The sequence below is a fragment of the Erythrolamprus reginae genome, chromosome 2, assembly GCF_031021105.1.
Source record: "Erythrolamprus reginae isolate rEryReg1 chromosome 2, rEryReg1.hap1, whole genome shotgun sequence".
In the NCBI taxonomy this organism is placed as follows: domain Eukaryota; kingdom Metazoa; phylum Chordata; class Lepidosauria; order Squamata; family Dipsadidae; genus Erythrolamprus; species Erythrolamprus reginae.
In genome coordinates, this window is record NC_091951.1 from 250,847,707 (window position 1) to 250,866,920 (window position 19,214).

A 19,214-nucleotide genomic window follows, 5' to 3' on the forward strand; every position below is an offset into this window, starting at 1 on the left:
ATGTTAGACATCGTAAGTTATGAATAGAACCATAGACTTAATTCCAACTGTTAGCAACAGATACACAAATATGGACAATAAAGCATCATGTCAAAAAAGCCAAAATTTGCCAACTCGGCAAATGGTTTGTTTCTCAAGTTTGCTGAGTAAAGACAGGAAATAAATGTGCCCAAATGAATAGCCCATAAAGGAATATTAACTGGTATCTAATAATATTTTTCTATCAGATTTTAGCTAAGGAAGAATGGTTGGTGGTGCTTAAAACAGTGTGTACCACGATTCTTTTAGATAGCATTAAGATGTTTTCATCTGTCAGTTAATTATGTGAAAAGATGATGTCTATGAAGCATACACTATAGCCAGCCCTGGGACACAGGCATTTGGGGGCTAATGTCAAAAGACAAAAATTTATATCAGTACAGAAATCTCTATGCAATGCTCATGGTTTTTAGACATAAAGGCTGGAACTTCTGTGGAGAAGAAAAGTATGTAGAAAGGAGAGGTAGATTTAATAATTCTTAGAGTCATCAATCAATTCAAACAGACTATCTCATGTAGTAGGTTGGAGATATACAAATTTCCTTTAAACTTTTGGTAAAGGATAATCCCATAATTTACTATTTTATTTAATTTCTATACCACTCAACTCTCCAAAAGCAGTAATTGTGTTGTCTTCACCATAAAGACTTAAAACATACTAGAACACCTTTTATTATAAGCATCTCTATCATGAACAGTGGGAAATCTATGACTAGGGCAGTGGTGGCGAACCTTTTAGAGACTGCAAGCCAAAACCCACTTACTTGTCACAAAGTGCCAACAAGGCAATTTAACCTGAATACTGAGGTTTTACTACCTAAAATAATGATAAAGGCAGAGTTCAGCTAATTGTTCTATGAAAAATGTGATAAATGCACTTTTATGCCCCTTCATTTTTTCTGCTTTTGAAATATTATGCTCAATAACAATAAAAACTTTTGTAATATCATTTCTCTTTTTCTCTTTCCCTTTCTGTTTCTCTCTCTCTTTCCTTGCCTCTCTTCCCCTTTCCCTTCCTCTCTGCCTTTTTCTTTCTCTTCCTCTTTCCCTCCCTCTCTCTCTCTCTGCCTTTGCTTCTCTCTTTCTCACCCTGTTTCCATCCCTCTGTTTCTCTCTCTCCTTCCCTCCCTCTCTCTCTCATTGCCTTCATCTGTTTCTCCACCCCACCCCTCCAAAACTGGTGCTGGGTGGTGGGAATCTGGAGGCTGATGAGCCTAGGAGCAGTGCACCGAAGTTCAGCTGGCTGGCAGGGAGGCATGGCACCCCACCACAGGCAGCTCTGCAGGAAAAGCAACTGAGGCCAGAAGGAGCCTAGACCAGGGGTAGGCAAAGTTGTCTCTTCTATGACTTTTTTACTTCAACTCCCAGAATTCCTGAGCCGATCATGCTAGCTCAGGAATTCTGGGAGTTGAAGTCCACATGTCATACAAGAGCCAACTTTGCCTACCCCTGGCCTAGACGATCCAGGGTTGCATTGCGGCTCTGTGTTGTAATGAATTTCAGGAGAAGGAGGACCCCATCTCCTCCATTGGGAAACACCTGAGCTATGGTGGTGAATCTATAGCATCATGCGAGAGGTGGCATGCAGAGCCCTCTCTGTGGGCATGTGCGTCATCGCCCCAGCCTAGCTCCATCGCATTTCTTTGTCGGTTTCATTATCAGGGAAACAAAAGTTTGTGGGACTAAAAAAAAATATCACTCAATCAATTCCAACTTTGTGAGATCTTCTCCTTTCATGAGAAGTTGGAATTGATTGAGTGAATATTTTTTTAGTCCCACAAACTTTTGTTTCCCTGAAAATGAAACTGATGAAGAAATGTGATGGAGCTAGGCTGGGGTGATGATGCACGTGCCCACAGAGAGGGCTCTGCATGCCACCTCTCGCATGATGCTATAGATTCACCACCATAGGTCTAGGATTGTCCAAACTATGCCACTGGTTGATTGTTCTCCCTGTTAGGAAATTTCTCCTTGGTTCTTGGTTGCTTTTTCCCTTGATTAGTTTCCATCCATTGTTTCTTGTCTTGCCTTCAGGTGCTTTGGAAAACAGGTTGATGCTCTCTGCTCTCTGCAGTCTTTCAAATATTGGAACACTGCTTTCGTGTCATCCCTAATCCTTCTTTTCATTAGAGTAGATAAACCCAATTAACACCATCCTTGTTTCTCAACATTTTGTTGATATTGTGGCGACCAAAACTGGATGCAACATGGAATACTAGTGCCCAGTATGAAATTATAATTTACCCTTTTGCAGCAGGAAAGAAACCCTCACTGTGGTTCAATGTTTTCCCTACTGTATTTTTTAAGCATATTTGGTACGAGAGAGGCTGGCCATGAGAACAACTAACAGACTTCAGTTTTGTAAAAGGGGGAAAAATGACATTCTATGGTAGCTAATAGATGTGCAAAAGAAAATTATAATCTGGAAAGATCGAAACCAGAGAATTTCTGAGATTAGTTGCAGCTTCCTACTTTCTCCTCTCCTGGTAAGTCACTTTCCTGAAGGATTTGCTTGGTGGACTGCAGAATGCCTTTCTGGAGGTTGCTGATCTCAGAATGCAGTTGATCCATTTCATTCTTAAGGTCCTGAATTTCATGGAATTGATCTTCCAGCAGATGTTGAGATTTCCTTGTAATAAAGGAGGGGAAATGGATGTCAGGATTATATGCAAAACTCTGAAAAACTGTTAAATGGCAAAACAAAAGGATACAAACCCGTTCTATTGTTGCTTCCGTCTAGTGTTGCCTGGATTTTTGCTGTAGACTAGTGTGATACAGCTGGTCCTTGACTTACAACCATTCATTTAATAAGTCTGAAATTACAGTGGCACTGAAAAAAGTGATTTCCGACCACTTTTCACATTTAGGACTGTTGCGGCCAGTGTTCCCTCTAATTTTTTTGGGGGGTGGGCAGAAAAGTATAGTGTCTGAGCGGCAGTCCCTTCGGGACTGGGTGGCACAGAAATAATTAATAAACAAACAAACAAACAAACAAACAAATAAAAAACCCACCCTATTTTGCCTCAGAGAATTTCAAAATAAAATACTGTACTGTGTGTCTACAACAGTGAGCTCATAATAGGGCAACTCTATCAATATCAAAATGCCACTTAAATAGTTGAGCTAGTTTCAAACTAGATTTTGATTTTCTTTCTCTCCTCCTTACTCCCATTCTTTTTCTTTCTCTTTTCCTTCCTCTCTTTTTTCTATCTGTTTCTCTCTCTTCCTCTCTTCCTCTCTCTCTCCTTCCCTCTCACTCTATCCCTCTCGGCTTCTGGGCAGGTTTGGAAAACTCTGAGTTGATGATGATTTTTAAGTGAGCGATTGCTCACTGCTCAGCTTAGAGGGAACTATGGTTGCGGCCTCCCCATGGTCACATGACAAAGATTCAGATGCTTGGCAACTGATTCATATTTATGACGGTTGCAGAGTCCCAGTGTTGTGATAATCTTTTTGCAACCTTTTTATAGACAAAGTCAATTAGGGAAGCCAGATTCATTTAATAACCATGCTATTAACTTAAGAAAGGCAGAGTTTCACTTAACCAGCGTAGCAAAATAGTGGTAAACAGGGGCAAAATTCACTTAACAAATGTCTCATTTAGCAACAAAAACATTTGGGCTCAATTGTGGTTGTAAGTTGAGGACTGACTGTAATCATAACTGTTTTCCAGACCATTCCTGGGCCTGCAATGCACCAGCTAATTATTGTGGTTACATAAGACTGGATATTAAGGCATTTCCGCTGAATCTGAAGGATGTTAGAATCAAGAAAGGAGATATTAAGCATGCCTGACCCAAATACGGTAAACCAGGGATGTCAAACTCAATTTCATTGAGGGGCGCATCAGGGTTGTGTTTGATCTTGGGGGGAGGTAGGCGTGGCCATAGTGGGCATGGTCAGCTCAACATCACTTGGTGGCAGCAGAGGCACCAAGAAGCCAATCTTTACTGTTTCCAGGGCAGTCCCGCTGGCCGGATGTGGCCCATGGGCCTTAGATTTGATAGCCCTGCCCTAAATATAGTCAGGAATGAATCTTTTTGAATTCAGGGGAACTTACTTCCACAGAAAGGCGGATAGAATTGCAGCTTAAATATTTTCTCCTTGGGTGTGAAAGAATGTTGCACTGTAGTCTCTAACCAAAAGCAAATGCATATTTATCCAGAGAAGACTTCCAATGTGTTTTCAGTCTTAGGATTGCCTCCAAAGGGATTGGTGTAGGCCAGGAATAGGCAAAATTGGCTCTTCTACGACATGTGGACTTCAACTCCCAGAATGCCTGAGCCAATCATGCTAGCTCAGGAATTCTGGGAGTTGAATTCCACAAGTCATAGAAGAGCCAATTTTGCCTACCCCTGGTGTAGGCCAATGATGGGATTGGACAACCTATTATTTTAACCCTAATGTACATAAGATAAGGTCGGTTGCAGTCGGTGTTAGTGGGGGATCAGAGGTCGAACCCGAGGTCTCTCCATTGTGGGGTGCCTCAGGGGTCGGTCCTCTCCCTCCTGCTATTTAATATCTACATGAAACCGCTGGGCGAGATCATCCAAGGGCATGGGGTGAGGTATTATCAGTACGCTGATGATACCCAGCTTTCCATCTCCACCCCATGTCCAGTCAATGAAGCAGTGGAAGTGATGTGCCGGTGCCTGGAGGCTGTTGGGGCCTGGATGGGTGTCAACAGACTCAAACTCAACCCTGATAAGATGGAGTGGCTGTGGGTTTTGCCTCCCAAAGACAATTCGAATTGTCCGTCCATCACCCTGGGGGGGGGAATATTGACCCCCCTCAGAGAGGGTCCGCAACTTGGGTGTCCTCCTCGATCCACAGCTCACATTAGAGAAATATCTTTCAGCTGTGGCGAGGGGGGCGTTCGCCCAGGTTCACCTGGTGCACCAGTTGCGGCCCTATTTGGACTGGGAGTCATTGCTCACAGTCACTCATGCCCTCATCACCTCGAGGCTCGACTACTGTAATGCTCTCTACATGGGGCTACGTATGAAAAGTGTTCGGAAACTTCAGATCGTGCAAAAGGCAGCTGTAAGAGCTATCATGGGCTTTCCCAAAAATGCCCATGTAACACCAACACTCCGCAGTCTGCATTGGTTGCCGATCAGTTCCGGTCACAATTCAAAGTGTTGGTCATTACCTATAAAGCCCTTCATGACACCGGACTAGGGTATCTACGAGACCGCCTTCTGCCGCACGAATCCCAGTGACCGGTTAGGTCCCACAGAGTGGGCCTTCTCCGGGTCCCGTCAACAAAACAATGTTGCTTGGCGGGGCCTAGGGGAAAAGCCTTCTCTGTGGCGGCCCCGACCCTCTGGAATCAACTCCCCGCAGAGATTAGAATTGCCCCCACCCTCCTTGCCTTTCGTAAGCTCCTTAAAACCCACCTTTGTCATCAGCCATGGGGGAATTGAGACATTCTTTCCCCCTAGGCCTTTATAATTTATGCATGGTATGTTTGTTTGTATGGATGTTTAGTTTTATAATAAGGTTTTTTTTAGTTGTTTTTAGTATTGGATTTATATGATGTTTTTTATTACTGTTGTTAGCCGCCCCGAGTCTACGGAGAGGGGCGGCATACAAATCCAAAAAATAAATAAATAAATAAATAATGAAGCTTGAGGCTTACATTCCTAGACCAAGGCATGCCTGGCTGGGGAGTTCTGGAAATTTGCCAAGGTTGGGCAGCCCTGTCTTAGTTCCTGTAGTTCTAAGCCTGGCTGCATTTCAATAAGCCACATTCCCCGAGATTTGTACAGTTCTTTTCCTTTAAACCATAACTTTTCTTTCATATCTTAGGTTTGAAGGGGGAGAGGCCTCTTTCCAATGTTTTGGTTTATTGGGTGACGATTTCCAGACTTTTTTTTTAAAAAAAGCTTGTGTGCATTCTTGTTTTTAACTATTGTATTTTGTAAATTTCCCAGAGTCATGAGATAGATTTAAGCAGTTTATACATTTAATTAATGAGTAAAGTCTTTTTCTTTAAGATATTTTGGAGGGATGTATAATAGCCTTACCAGAGATTGTTCAGCTCAGTTTCATACATTTTTGTTAGTTCCTGTTGGAAGGAAAAAAACATATATGTTTCAACTTTTATATGAACAATTTGTAACATGGACCTCAGTCATAGTTAACTGTAGTTAATTTATGACCATTACCACATTGCCTTGTGCTTATCCCATACCCTCTGGTAGACCCAATACATTTTAATTTATGTTTGCTTGTTTGTATCCTACTTTCCATTATATATATATTTTTACAAAATATCCCAAAATACCTTCTTCCTCTTATTTTCCCCACAATAACAATCTGAAGTGAGTTAAGGTGAGTGTGTGTGACAGAGCCAAGATCACCCAGCTGACTTTCAAGGTTAAGGCAGGACTAGAACTCAGTGTCTCCTGGTTTCTAAGCCAGCATTTTAATTGCTATATCAAACCCAAGCAAGCTGTCACTTCCTGAGCTGCTTGTTTGTGTAGCAGTGGTTACTCCAAAACTGCTGAGAACAACTGAACAGGCTCAGTTGTGTAACGTTAATTAGTTGATTACAGCCTGGAAGCAGCTGCTGCCTGGAATTGACAAAATCCTAGTCACTTTCACCCCTGAAGGCATTTGCCTCCCAAGAAGCTGCAGCTACACTCCTTTCAATGCCTATTCCCCATCATGTACCTGTTCACTCTCTTTCCAGTGAATGTAAATGCAAACACCATTCCCATTCTTTCTAATTATCTCAGTGCCAGGGTAAGCATTTCAAACGATGGGGGAAAGGGGAAAAGGGGCATATGATTTGACCTTTTCTCCAGGTTCTTCATAAATTGAGTTCTCCCTACACCTTCCACACTGCTTGGAGCCCCTCCCTTATGATACCAGGTTGCAACGCCTTGGTCCCTTCAGCCTTGAAAGACGGCGTTTAAGGGGTGACTTGATCGAAGTGTATAAAATCATGCATGGGATAGAAAAGGTGGATAGAGAAAATTCTTTTCTCTATTACACAATACTAGGGCAAGGGGGCACTCCTTAAAGCACATAGGTAAGAAAGCGAGGACAAATCAAGGGAAATATTTCTTCACCCAGAGGGTCGTTGGTTTATGGAATTCAGCTGTCAGCCTTGATAGCTTCAAGGCAAGATTAGACAGATTCATGGATGCCAAGTGTATCGGTGGTTATTGAAATGGATGTCCATGTGCCGCCTCTATGTTGGTTGAGGCAGGCAGGATTCCCTTGTGTACCATTTGTTGGGGGTCAAGGGAAAGGGAGGGGTTTGCCTTCTCCTTCTGCTCAAGATCCCCATGTACAATTAGGGGGCCAATGTGTAACACAGAATGCTGGACTCGATGGGCTTTGGCCTGTTTCAGCATGGCTCTTCTTATGTTCTTATGCTTGGGTTCACACAACTGTTTGGGGTTATATCCTAATGCTGTAAAGCAGGGATGTCAAACTCATGTTGTCATGTTGTCATTATGTGACGTATTGTGACTTTTCCCCCCCTTCACTAAACCGGGGTGTGGGGGTGGCCAGTGTGTGATGCAGCTGTGCCATGATTGTGACACCCCTGCTTCAAAGCAAGGGAAAACTGAAGTAAAATAATAAGCAGAATTGTGGTCATGTGATTTTTTGCTTAGTGACAGCTTTGCTGAACAACGGACTTGTAGTTTGTCAATTGCAGTCACTAAATAAGGAGTACCTATTTTTGGAGAATGCAAAAGTAGTGGAGCCAAGTTTGCTACTTGAGCCATTCTTTTATATTTAAAAAATAAAATCCAGATTTTAACTGTCACTTCCATGATGACAGATTATACACAAATTCACTTGCTGTTTTCCAGATACAACATTTCTGGTAGCCTCAAAACCCAAGAAAACAAATGTGAACATCATCTTTGATGGCCTCCTATTATCGAGCAAGGGCTTGTTTCCATTGAGAATTGTTACTGAGGAAAGGATCTTTGTGTGTGGCAGCCTTTTTGTCTTGAGACCAAATTCTCAAATTCTCTATGAGTTCCCCAATCTGTCCCCAAACTATTTCGATGACTTCCTTTTCTGTCCCTTACATGCAATGGTGTTTACCTTGGATGACAGGCCATCAGATAATTTCAGGTATTGACAAGCAATGTAAACGGTGCCTGTAAGAAACAAACAAAACTGGGAAGTTTCTACAATGAACTCTACAAATGCCTTTTGTCTTGAAGCTTCATGTCCAAGAAATTGCTAAAATTACACAGAATATTAGGAAAGATGTTCCTCTAGCATGTTATCCTCTTTTCTCAAAACTCTTTAAGAAGGACATTAATCCTACCTACACTGAAATTTGGCAACTTTTTTTTTAAACAATATTTTTATTGATTTTTAACAACACAACATAAAACAGTGCATAATGAATTGTGCCCACCACCCCGACACACACACATTCCCCACCACCAAATTGGGGGAGTTTCTTGTATAGTCCACTTAACCCAAGAGCAATATATCTGTTTACATATTATAGAGTGATTCCAATTTATTTCTTGTAGCTTGGTCTCGGATTCTGCTCATCATATATCGTCATACCTTGTCCCACCATCCCATCAGCTGTCCCAACTCAGTTTCATTATCCGAATTTATCCTTTTTTCCATAATTTCAAATTGAATGTGGTCCATCACGTACCCATACCAATTTTGCATTGTCCATTTTGTCGCATCCTTCCAACCCAAAACTATTACTGCCTGAGCGCTTTCTATTGCTGCTTTTTTTATTTCTCTAAATTCTCCCATCGCCTTGCTTTTTACTAGTACTGCCATTTCCTTAGTGATTGTCCATTGTATATTTAGCATTCTATTGATATCCTCTTTCACTTTTTGCCAAAATTCCTGCACTATCGGGCATTCCCAAAACATATGCATGAACACTCCTTTGTCTGGACACCCATGCCAACAATTCCCCCTGACATTCTGCTGAAAGTGTGCGAGTTGAACGGGAGTAAAATACCACTTATGTAATATTTTCCTTCTCATTTCCCTGATTCTTGTATTTTTAATTTTCCTTATATTTTCTACTATATTTTCCATCTCTTGTACCTCTACTTGTATCTCATTTTGCCACCATTTAGTCAATCCATCAATCGTATCCCCTTTTGACTGCACTAGCAATTTATATATATTGGTTGCTTGCGCCTTTATCCCCTCACTTTTTTCTCTTATTATTTTCTCTAACCCTGTCTCCTCCCTCCATAGTACTTCTTTATTCTCCCTTTCATTAAGATATTTACATATTGCATTAATTTGTAGCCACCTTCCCTTACCTAACCACCATTCTATATGATTTCTACTTGGCCTGCCATCCTTCTCGTATAATTGTTCTATCTTATTTGTCCCTCTTCCCTTCAACTCTCCTACAACCCTATTTAAATTCGTTTCATTTTATCTATTTATTACATAAAGCGATGACGGTTTAGATTTATATAATCCTATTTTCCCCTGCCATTTTTTCCAAATTTCCATAGTCCCTTTCATGGGGCCTATTAATTTACCTAAGTCGCTCCTGTTCCACTTTCTAAATATTAATTCTCTATTCTTCATCCCGTTTATCTGTTTTTCCAATTTCACCCATTTATTTTCACATAATTGCAACTCCATTAACCTTTCCATTTGAAAAGCTTCCCTATACAGCTCCAAACATGGAACTCCCCATCCCCCCTTTTTCATTCGCAATTAACCACTTTTTCCTTATTCTTGGTCTCTTATCTTCTTCAATCCAATAATTTAGTTTTTTGTCCCACTCTTTAACCTTACATGCGGATAGCCCCCCCGGCAGCACCTGAAAAAGGTACATCATTTTGGGAGCTATCATCATTTTTAATGCTCTTATTTTAGCGAGTCTCCTTAGCTTTTTCTCTTTCCAGCTCCTCATCTGTTTCAACATTTTCCTCCATATTAATCTATAATTCATCTCTTCAATTTTCACTGGGTTTTTCAATAACCAAATTCCCAAATATTTTATTTTTTTAAGTACTAATTTCAACCCTGATTCTTTCCTGATTTCTATCTGTTCTCTCTGATCTGTATTTAAACACATAATCTCTGATTTTTCCATATTAACCGACAGTCCCGATTCCTGTTTAAACTCTTATAAAATGTTTATTTGGCAACTTTATTGAACACTGGGCGCGTTCTCTCCTTCCTTTTGAAAGAATAGAAAAGCTTTTTAGTTTTATAAACACAGAATAATATAGAAGTGCATCTAAGAAAAATATCACCACACACAACCATTTCCCACTACCTGAAGGAGCATTTAAAATCTCACTTTTTTCTACCGATACTTGCCATTCAAACAGCCTTCATTTACTTCAACCACCTACCCAAATTGTCTCTTACAGAAGCTCTTTCAGTACTGAGAGAAAAATCTGTATCTGAGAAAAAGGTGAACGGTCATAGGATATACAATAACATGCCCTTGTTTGCAGGTTGAATACTTCCGCTGTGCAGTTCCATGCGTATTCATCCTGCAAGAATCTGCAGTTGGATCCTGGTTCAGAGGAGCAGGAGTTGGAGTTGGAGCTGGGACTGTCCAACAGGGAAGACATAGTCCTCTATAAATGAGTGGAAAGTCGAGGGGATGAGGATGAGGAAGTCCCAAGTCCGTCTGGCAGTGGGAGTCGGGGGGGGGGCAACCGGATGGGGATCCTCCTGCAGGAGCAGAGCAGCTGCACAGGACCAACAGAGATGGTAGCCTCTCAGTGGTGGGCTGCTACCTGTACGCCTCAGAGCTCCATTCCGCTAGATTGCACAATTTGCGTGAAACCACTCTGATGCCGTCTTCAATATTCTGGTGACTGGCGCCATCTTTTTTTAAAAAAATCCTGCGAGGGGATACCCAGGTGCGTGAAATGTCATTGATTTTTTGCTTCTCCACGTGTGTGGAAGCAAAAAATCACCGAAATTGTATGCGAGCGAGCGTCCCCTCAGGAGATTTCAGCAAGTTTTTGTTTCCTGCGCATGCGCAAAAGCAAAATCACATGTGAGAACGCATGCACAGGCGCACATCCATGACCATCCGAATGAGTAGGATGCCCGTGCAGCGCATCGGTATGCAGGTAAGTGGAACCCGCCGCTGCTCTAGACTGCCTCTGACAAGGAACGGATGAGGAGAGCAGAGTGGAGAGGGGCACAGAGGAGATCAGCGAGGTTGCTTACAAGGAAGCAGCCCCGTCCTTCCTCAGAAGGAAAGCTGGGGAATGTTGATTGAATCAGATGCTTGAGAAGGTGTGTCTGTCGGGAACACTTGCTTGTTTTGATGTGCTTCTTCCCAGCTTCACTGGATCCTGTTCCTTGAATTTTGGGCTTGGTCTCAGCTCTCAGACTTTAGACTCTTGGACTATTATTTGGTTGCTGGAACTCTGGACTTATTTCCAGTGAAGGGCTACCAAAATTTTACTACCACACTGTGGGCGTGGCTTATGCAGGACGCCGTGCATTTTCTTTCAACATCTTTCAATGCAAATTGGGTGCTCTGGGGCAGAGCTCCATTTTTGCTACCCCACTGCGTCACCCCCACCATCCAGGCAGTAGCCCCACCCCTGCTTATCACCCTCTTTCCTCGTGGGACTTTGTTTGTAAACTCAGAGTGACGGAAAAGCATTAGTGGGTTGTGATAATGAGCTAAGGAAACCTTCCTTAACCACTGCCTTGCCCACCTGACGTGAGTTAAAACATGAACTTTTCTGGATAAAATCTGGCATATTGGGACTTCTGACACTCAGGTCGTCGACACAAGCACCTTTTTTGTTCAATCCATGAGAACCTCCTGCTAGTCAGATGGTTTTTTTTCAAATCTCAACTGGAAGTACTTACCATAAATGACTGAGGCAGCTATGGTGAGCAACATCAAGCATTTCACACAGTTATCCATTTGGCTTCTGTGGAGGAAGGTAGGATCATTAAGGAAAAGTCAATAGACGGGAAATTTCTTAGGATAAAAATGCTAAGGATAAGAATGGGAATTTTGATAATGGCGAAGGCCACTCAAGGGCATTGCTCGTTCTTTTCCCAACCAGAGAGGTTTATTAACAAGTCATTCTGAGGGTTGCTGCTGCTTCATGTTTTTTCTCTCTCCTCTCTTTTCCTTGCTTGATATCTGCCATAAAACAATGCATGGTGTGATGTCATCAAACAGGGTGTTTCCTTAACCCCTAGTGCCAATGTTATCACACCATACATTATGGCTATGCTAGCTGTTGCATGAGAAAGGGAAGAAACACCTAGGACAGGGGTAGACAAAGTTGGCTCTTCTATGACTTGTGAACTTCAGCTCCCAGAATTCCTGAGCCAGTCATACTAGCTCAGGAACTCTGGGAGTTGAAGTCCACATGTCATAGAAGAGCCAACTTTGCCTAGCGCTGACCTAGGAAGATGCATCTTTTGAGTTCAACCAGTTCAGCTTAAGGTGTTAGCAACATTGTAAGGTATCAGATAGGGGCCTTTCGCAAACTGGATATGCAGATATGGAATTGGAAATTGCCTGCATGTAAAACAGGTCAAGCATCAAATTCTAGGCAATGCTCAGGTTATTACATTGCTTGAGATATGGAAAAGCAGAAGTGAGAGTAAAATAAATAGTAGAGTTGATGAAAACCAGCAAGAGGATAAGCAGAAAGACTACTTGTGAAGTAGAGGAAGACATAACATAAGCTTTCTTCCTGCAAGTAATGGAGGAGAGAGGCAGCTTGAGTCTATGCAAAGGATTCAAGAGGTCCATGGGTGTTTCAACTGGGTTTATTTCAACATGGCCAACTCTCCATAGGATGATTTACTGCGGGACAAGAATTACACTAATATCAAAGAAATGGTGGAATAGAATCACTGAAGAATGGAAAATTTAATATTTTAAAATTTATTTTAAATAATAAAATTGAATTGTTAAATTGTCCCATGGCGAGTTGTCCTGATGTGAGTTGGCCATGGTGAGTTGGCAGTGGCAGGTTTTGTTGCAGCAACTTGGCTGGGCTGGATTGATTGATTGATTCATTGGTTGATTGGTTGATTGACTGATTCATTCATTCATTCATTCTTCCACTCATTCATTCATTTGTGTTTCTGAATGGTTGTCCCATTTCCATTCCCAACTCAGCCAGTGTGGACAACTTTCACCACCAAAGAAATTGCTGAATACGTTGGCTGGAGAAGATATGTGGTTTGGAGAATCTGAGAGAAGTAGACTTGAATTTAGAGGGAGGGACTTGGGACTATGAAAAGAGAGAGAGAGAGGAACTGCAAATGGGACCATGCAGAATCTGTTACTTTTAAAGTCAAGGAAGGAAGAAATTAAGGATAATTAATTTGTGCATAAAAGGCACCATTAAAACACAATAATTGAATATTTTATAGTTATAATACATTATTTTAATATATAACATGGATTTATAAACAAAATAATTTTTAAATATTTAAATTCATGGGGATGTGCATGCAGGTGCAGGGTCGGACACATGGGTCAAAAATGCATGCAGGGAGTGGAGGGGCAGGGGGTCACTTGCATATGCAGGGAGTGGGGGAGCATAGGGGGAGTGCGCACATATGCGGGGTGTAAGCAGGGGAGTTGCATGGGCAATTGCGAGGCTGGGGGGGTGTCGCACACGCATTGCATTATGGGTGTGCAAGTATGCTTTCGGCAAGTGACAATAAAAATGTTAGTCACCAATGTGTTAGGGTAACACCTCTTTAGCCTATTTAAAGTCTTTCATGTCATCTAATATATGATATTTTCAACCTCTACCCCACCCAACGTAGAACTTCTGTGATGGAGAAGACGATTAGATGCAGAGTTAGCTGTCTTGATTATGATGTCATTCCAAAAGAGGTTTTGGACATTTTTACATTGCTACTTACCTAATACAGCAGCAGAATTTTCGAAGACAGCAGATAAAAGAAAACACAATAATGCTAGGAATGCAGCATATGGTTTCTGTGAAACAGAACAATTCACAAAACAATTAAGGTGTTGATTCTGAAGGTTTATAAAGTAACTGGGAATATACTTGTTTGGTCATCTGATCTGCCTGAGGACTAAGATAATAGCATTTAGACTTATATACCGCTTCACAGTGCTTTCCAGCCTTCTTTAAGCGGTTTACAGAGAATAAGCATATTGCCCCCAACAGTCTGGATCCTCATTTTTCCCACCTTGGAAGGATGGAAGGCTGAGTCCATCTTGAGCCTACTGAGATTTGATCTGCCAAACTGCTGGCAGCCGGTGATCAGTAGAAGTAGGTTGCAATACTGCACCTCAACTACTGCCCCACCAAGGCTCATCAAAATACCTTCCTAGCAATAAATAAATAAATAAAATTGGTAAATTCAGAATTCAAACTCTTGGCAAATACAACAGTTAGCCCTATTTGCTGTATGCACCATCTATGCTGTTGCTATGTGTGATTCATCATGTCACAGCCTGAGATGTAGAATTAAACCCTATTTTAGCAAATAGTGGAACATTAAACTCCAAAATAAAATAGTAGGTTGCACTGAGATTTAGATCTTCATCCCATTTTAACAAATAAGGATCTCCAAATTACTGATATGCAAAATTATTTACAAGGAAGGGGCTCAATCTGAAACACAGTACAGTGGTACCTCTACTTACAAACTTAATTCATTCCGTGACCAGGTTCTTAAGTAGAAAAGTTTGTAAGAAGAAGCAATTTTCCCACAGGAATCAACGTAAAAGCAAATAATGCGTGTGATTGGGGAAACCACAGGGAGGCTGGAGGCCCTGTTTCCTCCCAGGAGATCCCTAGAGAGGCCCCATAGAGGCTTCTCACTGCCTTTTCTGGCCCTGTTTTGTCCCAGGAGATTCCTAGAGGGGCCCCACAGAGGCTTCTCCCTGCCTTTTCCGGTTACAGTTTTGGAGGCTTGGGTTTGTAAGTGGAATAGGTTCTTGAGAAGAGGCAAAAAAATATTGAATACCCGGTTCTTATCTAGAAAAGTTTGTAAGTAGAGACGTTCTTAGGTAGATTATAGGTAAACTGTACATTATATTAACATAGCCAATCAGTACTATTGACCTTAGATTCAGTCCAGAGAAGATTAGGTCTTCTTAAATCTTACTAAAAGCAGATGGACTTTTAGAGTTAAATGCTCATTTATTATATCCAATGGGTCAGCCTTAGTAGTGGACATTTTCTGAGATGAACTGTCCCTTTCTACATATAGGAAGATGTACAGTAGATGAGTAAAATGGGTGAGGATATTCTCAAATTGGTCATTCCTGCATTTTAGAGCTTACTATAGGCTTGGATGAACACATAAGATTCTGTATTACAGAACTGGTGTTCCAAAAAAGCATGAGGTGAAGCAACTTGCTACTATCATTCTATCAAAAAAGCACCTTTGGGACAATTGTTGGGTCAAGTAGATAAGAAAGAAACTCCAGAAGAGTTTGTATTTGCCAATCTACTTAAATATTATTCCATTATTATTAGGATTATTGTTGTTGTTGTGATGATGATGATGATGATGATGATGATGATGATGATGATGATGTCTTAAAGACTAAACAATATGATACTCTAAAGTTGGAAGTTGTCTTGGAGGATTAACTTCCATCCCTGATTAAAGGCTGGTCTAACTTCTGCTTGAATAACTTTAGTTATGAAATGCACCATATTTTCAGGAAAGCTGTAGGAAAGTGGAACTGCTAGATACATACTCAGCATACTTTCAGATGAAGCTGTGGAATCAGTTGACGAGTGGCTACAGCAACTCTCACCAGCAATGACTTCTCTGGTAAAACCTCGTGTCGAAGAAAACCCATTGTCATTATCCAGTCATCACTATCATCCTATATCAATAATTTCTGTAGACAGACTGGATTTGCAGTATCTGATCTGACTTCCATCTGCATCAATATACATTTCTACAATCTGTAGAGTAGTTTGTTTTCTTTCCTATTCTTGTATCTTGGCCCTCTTGAATGCATCAATTGCAAGAGAGATAACATATGAGGGTAAATGCAGAATTATGCAGGGGTCTCCAACCTTGGTAACTTTAAGTCTGGGGGACTTCAACTCCCAAAAATTTCCTAGCCAGCAGTGATGGCTGGGGAATTGTGGGAATTGAAGTCCTCTAGGCTTAAAGTTGCCAAAGTTGGAGACTCCTACTTTAGTGGATTTGTATACACTGCATAGATCTAAACTAGCAAAAAGATTCAAGATGCAATCCTGACATATTTTCTCTGGATTTTTTTTTTAAATCCCTGGCCTCTAATCATTAGTGGGTATCCAAAGCCTAAATGTTTCTTAGACTTACCCCCCTTGTCTTCTCTCTGATCATAAATTGAAGACATCTGGCTAGATGAGGTAGTAGATGTCCTTGGACAACCTCCTGAAGAATTAAGCAGGAACCAGCTGAAAGAAGAAGAGTTGCAAATGCTCTACAAATGTACTGTTATATTGGGGTGCCGGCTTTTTTAATTACCGTGAAAAATACGAACACTTTAGCATTGAGCCATAGCACATAGACGTATATACCACTTCATAGTGCTTTACTGTCCCCTCTAAGTGGTTTAAAGAGTCAGCATATTGCCCTCAACCACCTGGGTCCTCATTTTACCGATCTCGGGAAGATGGAAGGCTGAGTTAATCTTGAACCGGTCAGGTTTGAACTTCTGGCAGTGAGCAGTGAGTGAGCCTGCAATGCTGTGTTCCAACCACTGTGCCACCACGGCTCCTAAATAAAGCTTTTTTCATGCTTTTAGCTGTCATTGGGGGCTGCCTGAAATACAATGCATTATCCTAAGAATGATGTTCCTTAGTGTCTTCACTCCATCCATTGTGTCAACAAAGCATATTAAAATACTATTTGCTATTCCTAAAAATTGGTTCTAGCCTACAGTTTCCCCAAAATGGTGTAACTGTCCTGCAGCAATGAAGACAGGATCCAGGGGAGGTGCATGAAAAACCTTTTAACCTCATTGTTACACCCATCTTTCCCAAAATTTCATTGTATTGTTTTCATTGTTCATGTGTGTTCATGTGAGTTCATGTGGACTATGAAAGGGAGATGTGTACATTTAAATTATACTTTTTCCCAATACTTTTTAATATTCAATAATTAAAGCACAAAATCCAAAGAGGGAAAAAATTAACAGAAGCTAAACTAAATTAAAACATTTTCAAAAAGATGTGAGTTAAAATGACAAAAACAAATAAAACATATCATCCCTACTAGTTGAACACTGACAAATACAGTATATTGCAACAATAATAGCTCTCTCCCTTGCAAAAGAGGTCCCAGTTTCATAAACTTCTACATCTATTTGCAGCCCAATTTGACCTATCATACATTTTATATAGACTGCTCAAAAAAATAAAGGGGACACTTAAACAGCACAATATAACTCCAAGTAAATCAAACTTCTGTGAAATCAAACTATCTACTTAGGAAGCAATACTGATTGACAATCAATTTCACATGCTGTTGTATACATTCAACTTTGTACAGAACAAAGTATTCAATGAGAATATTTCATCCATTCAGATCTACATGTGTTATTTGAGTATTCCCTTTATTTTTTTGAGCAGTGTGTGTGTGTGTGTGTGTGTGTGAAGAAAAATAGTTAAAGCCCTCCAGCTAGTTAGGGCTGGAAAAAAGCTACATTTAGAGTATAAGATGCACCCTAATTATCAACCTCTTTTAGGGAGGGAAAGGGTGCGTCTTATACTCCAAAAATACGGTATTCGTTATGTTACAGTAACTAAATCCATGCATTCTTCTTACTTCTTTGACTGGGTCTTGCCCGATCCTCTTGTTGCCCTGGGATTGCTACCTTGCTCAGCAGGGTTATCTTGAAAACCTGGCATTGCTTGAGCTGGATACCTCCGCACAGAGCGTCTCCCATCCATGACTGAAAGGACAACGTGACAATTGGACGTATTCTGAAAGAATTCTGTTGGTTGCTTCTAAATTATTGTGCTCTCAAAATCTCAGCACCAAAAAGTTACATGCACAAACAAGCACCCTGCTTTCCACATTCATCAAAATCGCCTCCATTCTGTCTTTCCAATGCACTTCTGTGATGTGTGCAGATTAACCGCCTGACCTCCAGCGTGTGATTCACAATAGGCCTACAGTGAAGTATACATGATCATCTCATGACATCACAGTAGGGCATATGGTATTGCCAGCAGAGAATTTTGTTCCTCTTTGGAGCATACTTCTGCATATTCGTAGAGGCGTTTTTGGTGTTAGCCAAATAGAAGCCGCAACTCATGTGTCCCTCACAAAAATCCTTTAATCAAGTTATTTAGGGAAGGATCAGAAAGGAAGGGTACATACTTTGTCTCAGTTGCAAAAGCAGGAATATCTGAGGGACCATCTCCTACCGATCACATCTACCCAAGCCATCAGAACAGGGAGGCGGGGAATGTTGTAGGTCCCATCCCCGAGGGAGATACACCTGGTGGGACCCAGAAGAAGGGCTTTCTCTGTGGTGGCTCCCTTTCTCTGGAACATCATTCCCAGTAGTGGGTCCTAAAACATGTTGCTATTGGTTCATGCATGCACTTGTGCACACATTCAACACTTCTGCGCATGCATCCTGGGCAGGTGGGTGGAGCCTTCCATCACCACTACTACCAGTTCGCAGAACTCGGGCGAACTGGGAGCAAGCCACCACTGTATTTCCCACAGAGATTAGAATGGCCCCTACTCTTTACACTTGCGGAAGGCGCTGAAGACCTGGTTCTGCCAATGGTCCTGGGGAACCCAGAATGGGATGGAGCCCATTAAATGGCTCGTGTGATCTGCTACTGCCAGGGTAGGGAATGGGGTAGGGGGTGATTTTATTATATTATACTATATTGATTTATTTGATTCTTTTTATTAGCTTTATTGTTTCAAATGTGGTTTTATATTCTGTAAGCTGCCTTGAGTCACTATGGGTGAGTAATATAAAACAATATAAAACAAACAAATAAATTTATCCCAGATTCAGTTCTTGGACCTGCAGTGGAGATAATGGTTTACTAAATACATCAAACCAACCTTCCTTTGTTTCTAACTAACCCTCTTCTAAAAAGTTGCTTGTTATAATCATCTTCTTTGGCACAATCCAGAGAACGTATGTGTTGTGAAAAGATCTAACATTTTGCTATATTTTTTTCCTATTAACAGATGATCGTACTTTCTGCACCATCTGA

The 19,214-nt window shown here is 41.2% G+C and overlaps 1 protein-coding gene across 1 annotated transcript in view; it reads right to left on the reverse strand.

Moving 5' to 3' along the window:
* LOC139162271 (SUN domain-containing protein 3-like) overlaps nt 1-17,918 on the reverse strand; it is a 29,082-nt gene extending 11,164 nt beyond the window's left edge. The window contains exons 1-8 of the mRNA XM_070742451.1: nt 17,794-17,918; nt 16,324-16,421; nt 15,725-15,808; nt 13,906-13,981; nt 11,872-11,936; nt 8,113-8,168; nt 6,069-6,109; nt 2,512-2,668 (exon numbers count right to left, since the gene is read on the reverse strand). Of these exons, the coding sequence (XP_070598552.1) occupies nt 2,512-2,668; nt 6,069-6,109; nt 8,113-8,168; nt 11,872-11,936; nt 13,906-13,981; nt 15,725-15,808; nt 16,324-16,421; nt 17,794-17,918 (702 nt within the window). The remainder of the gene's footprint in view (nt 1-2,511; nt 2,669-6,068; nt 6,110-8,112; nt 8,169-11,871; nt 11,937-13,905; nt 13,982-15,724; nt 15,809-16,323; nt 16,422-17,793) is intronic.
* Nucleotides 17,919-19,214: the final 1,296 nt, after the last annotated feature.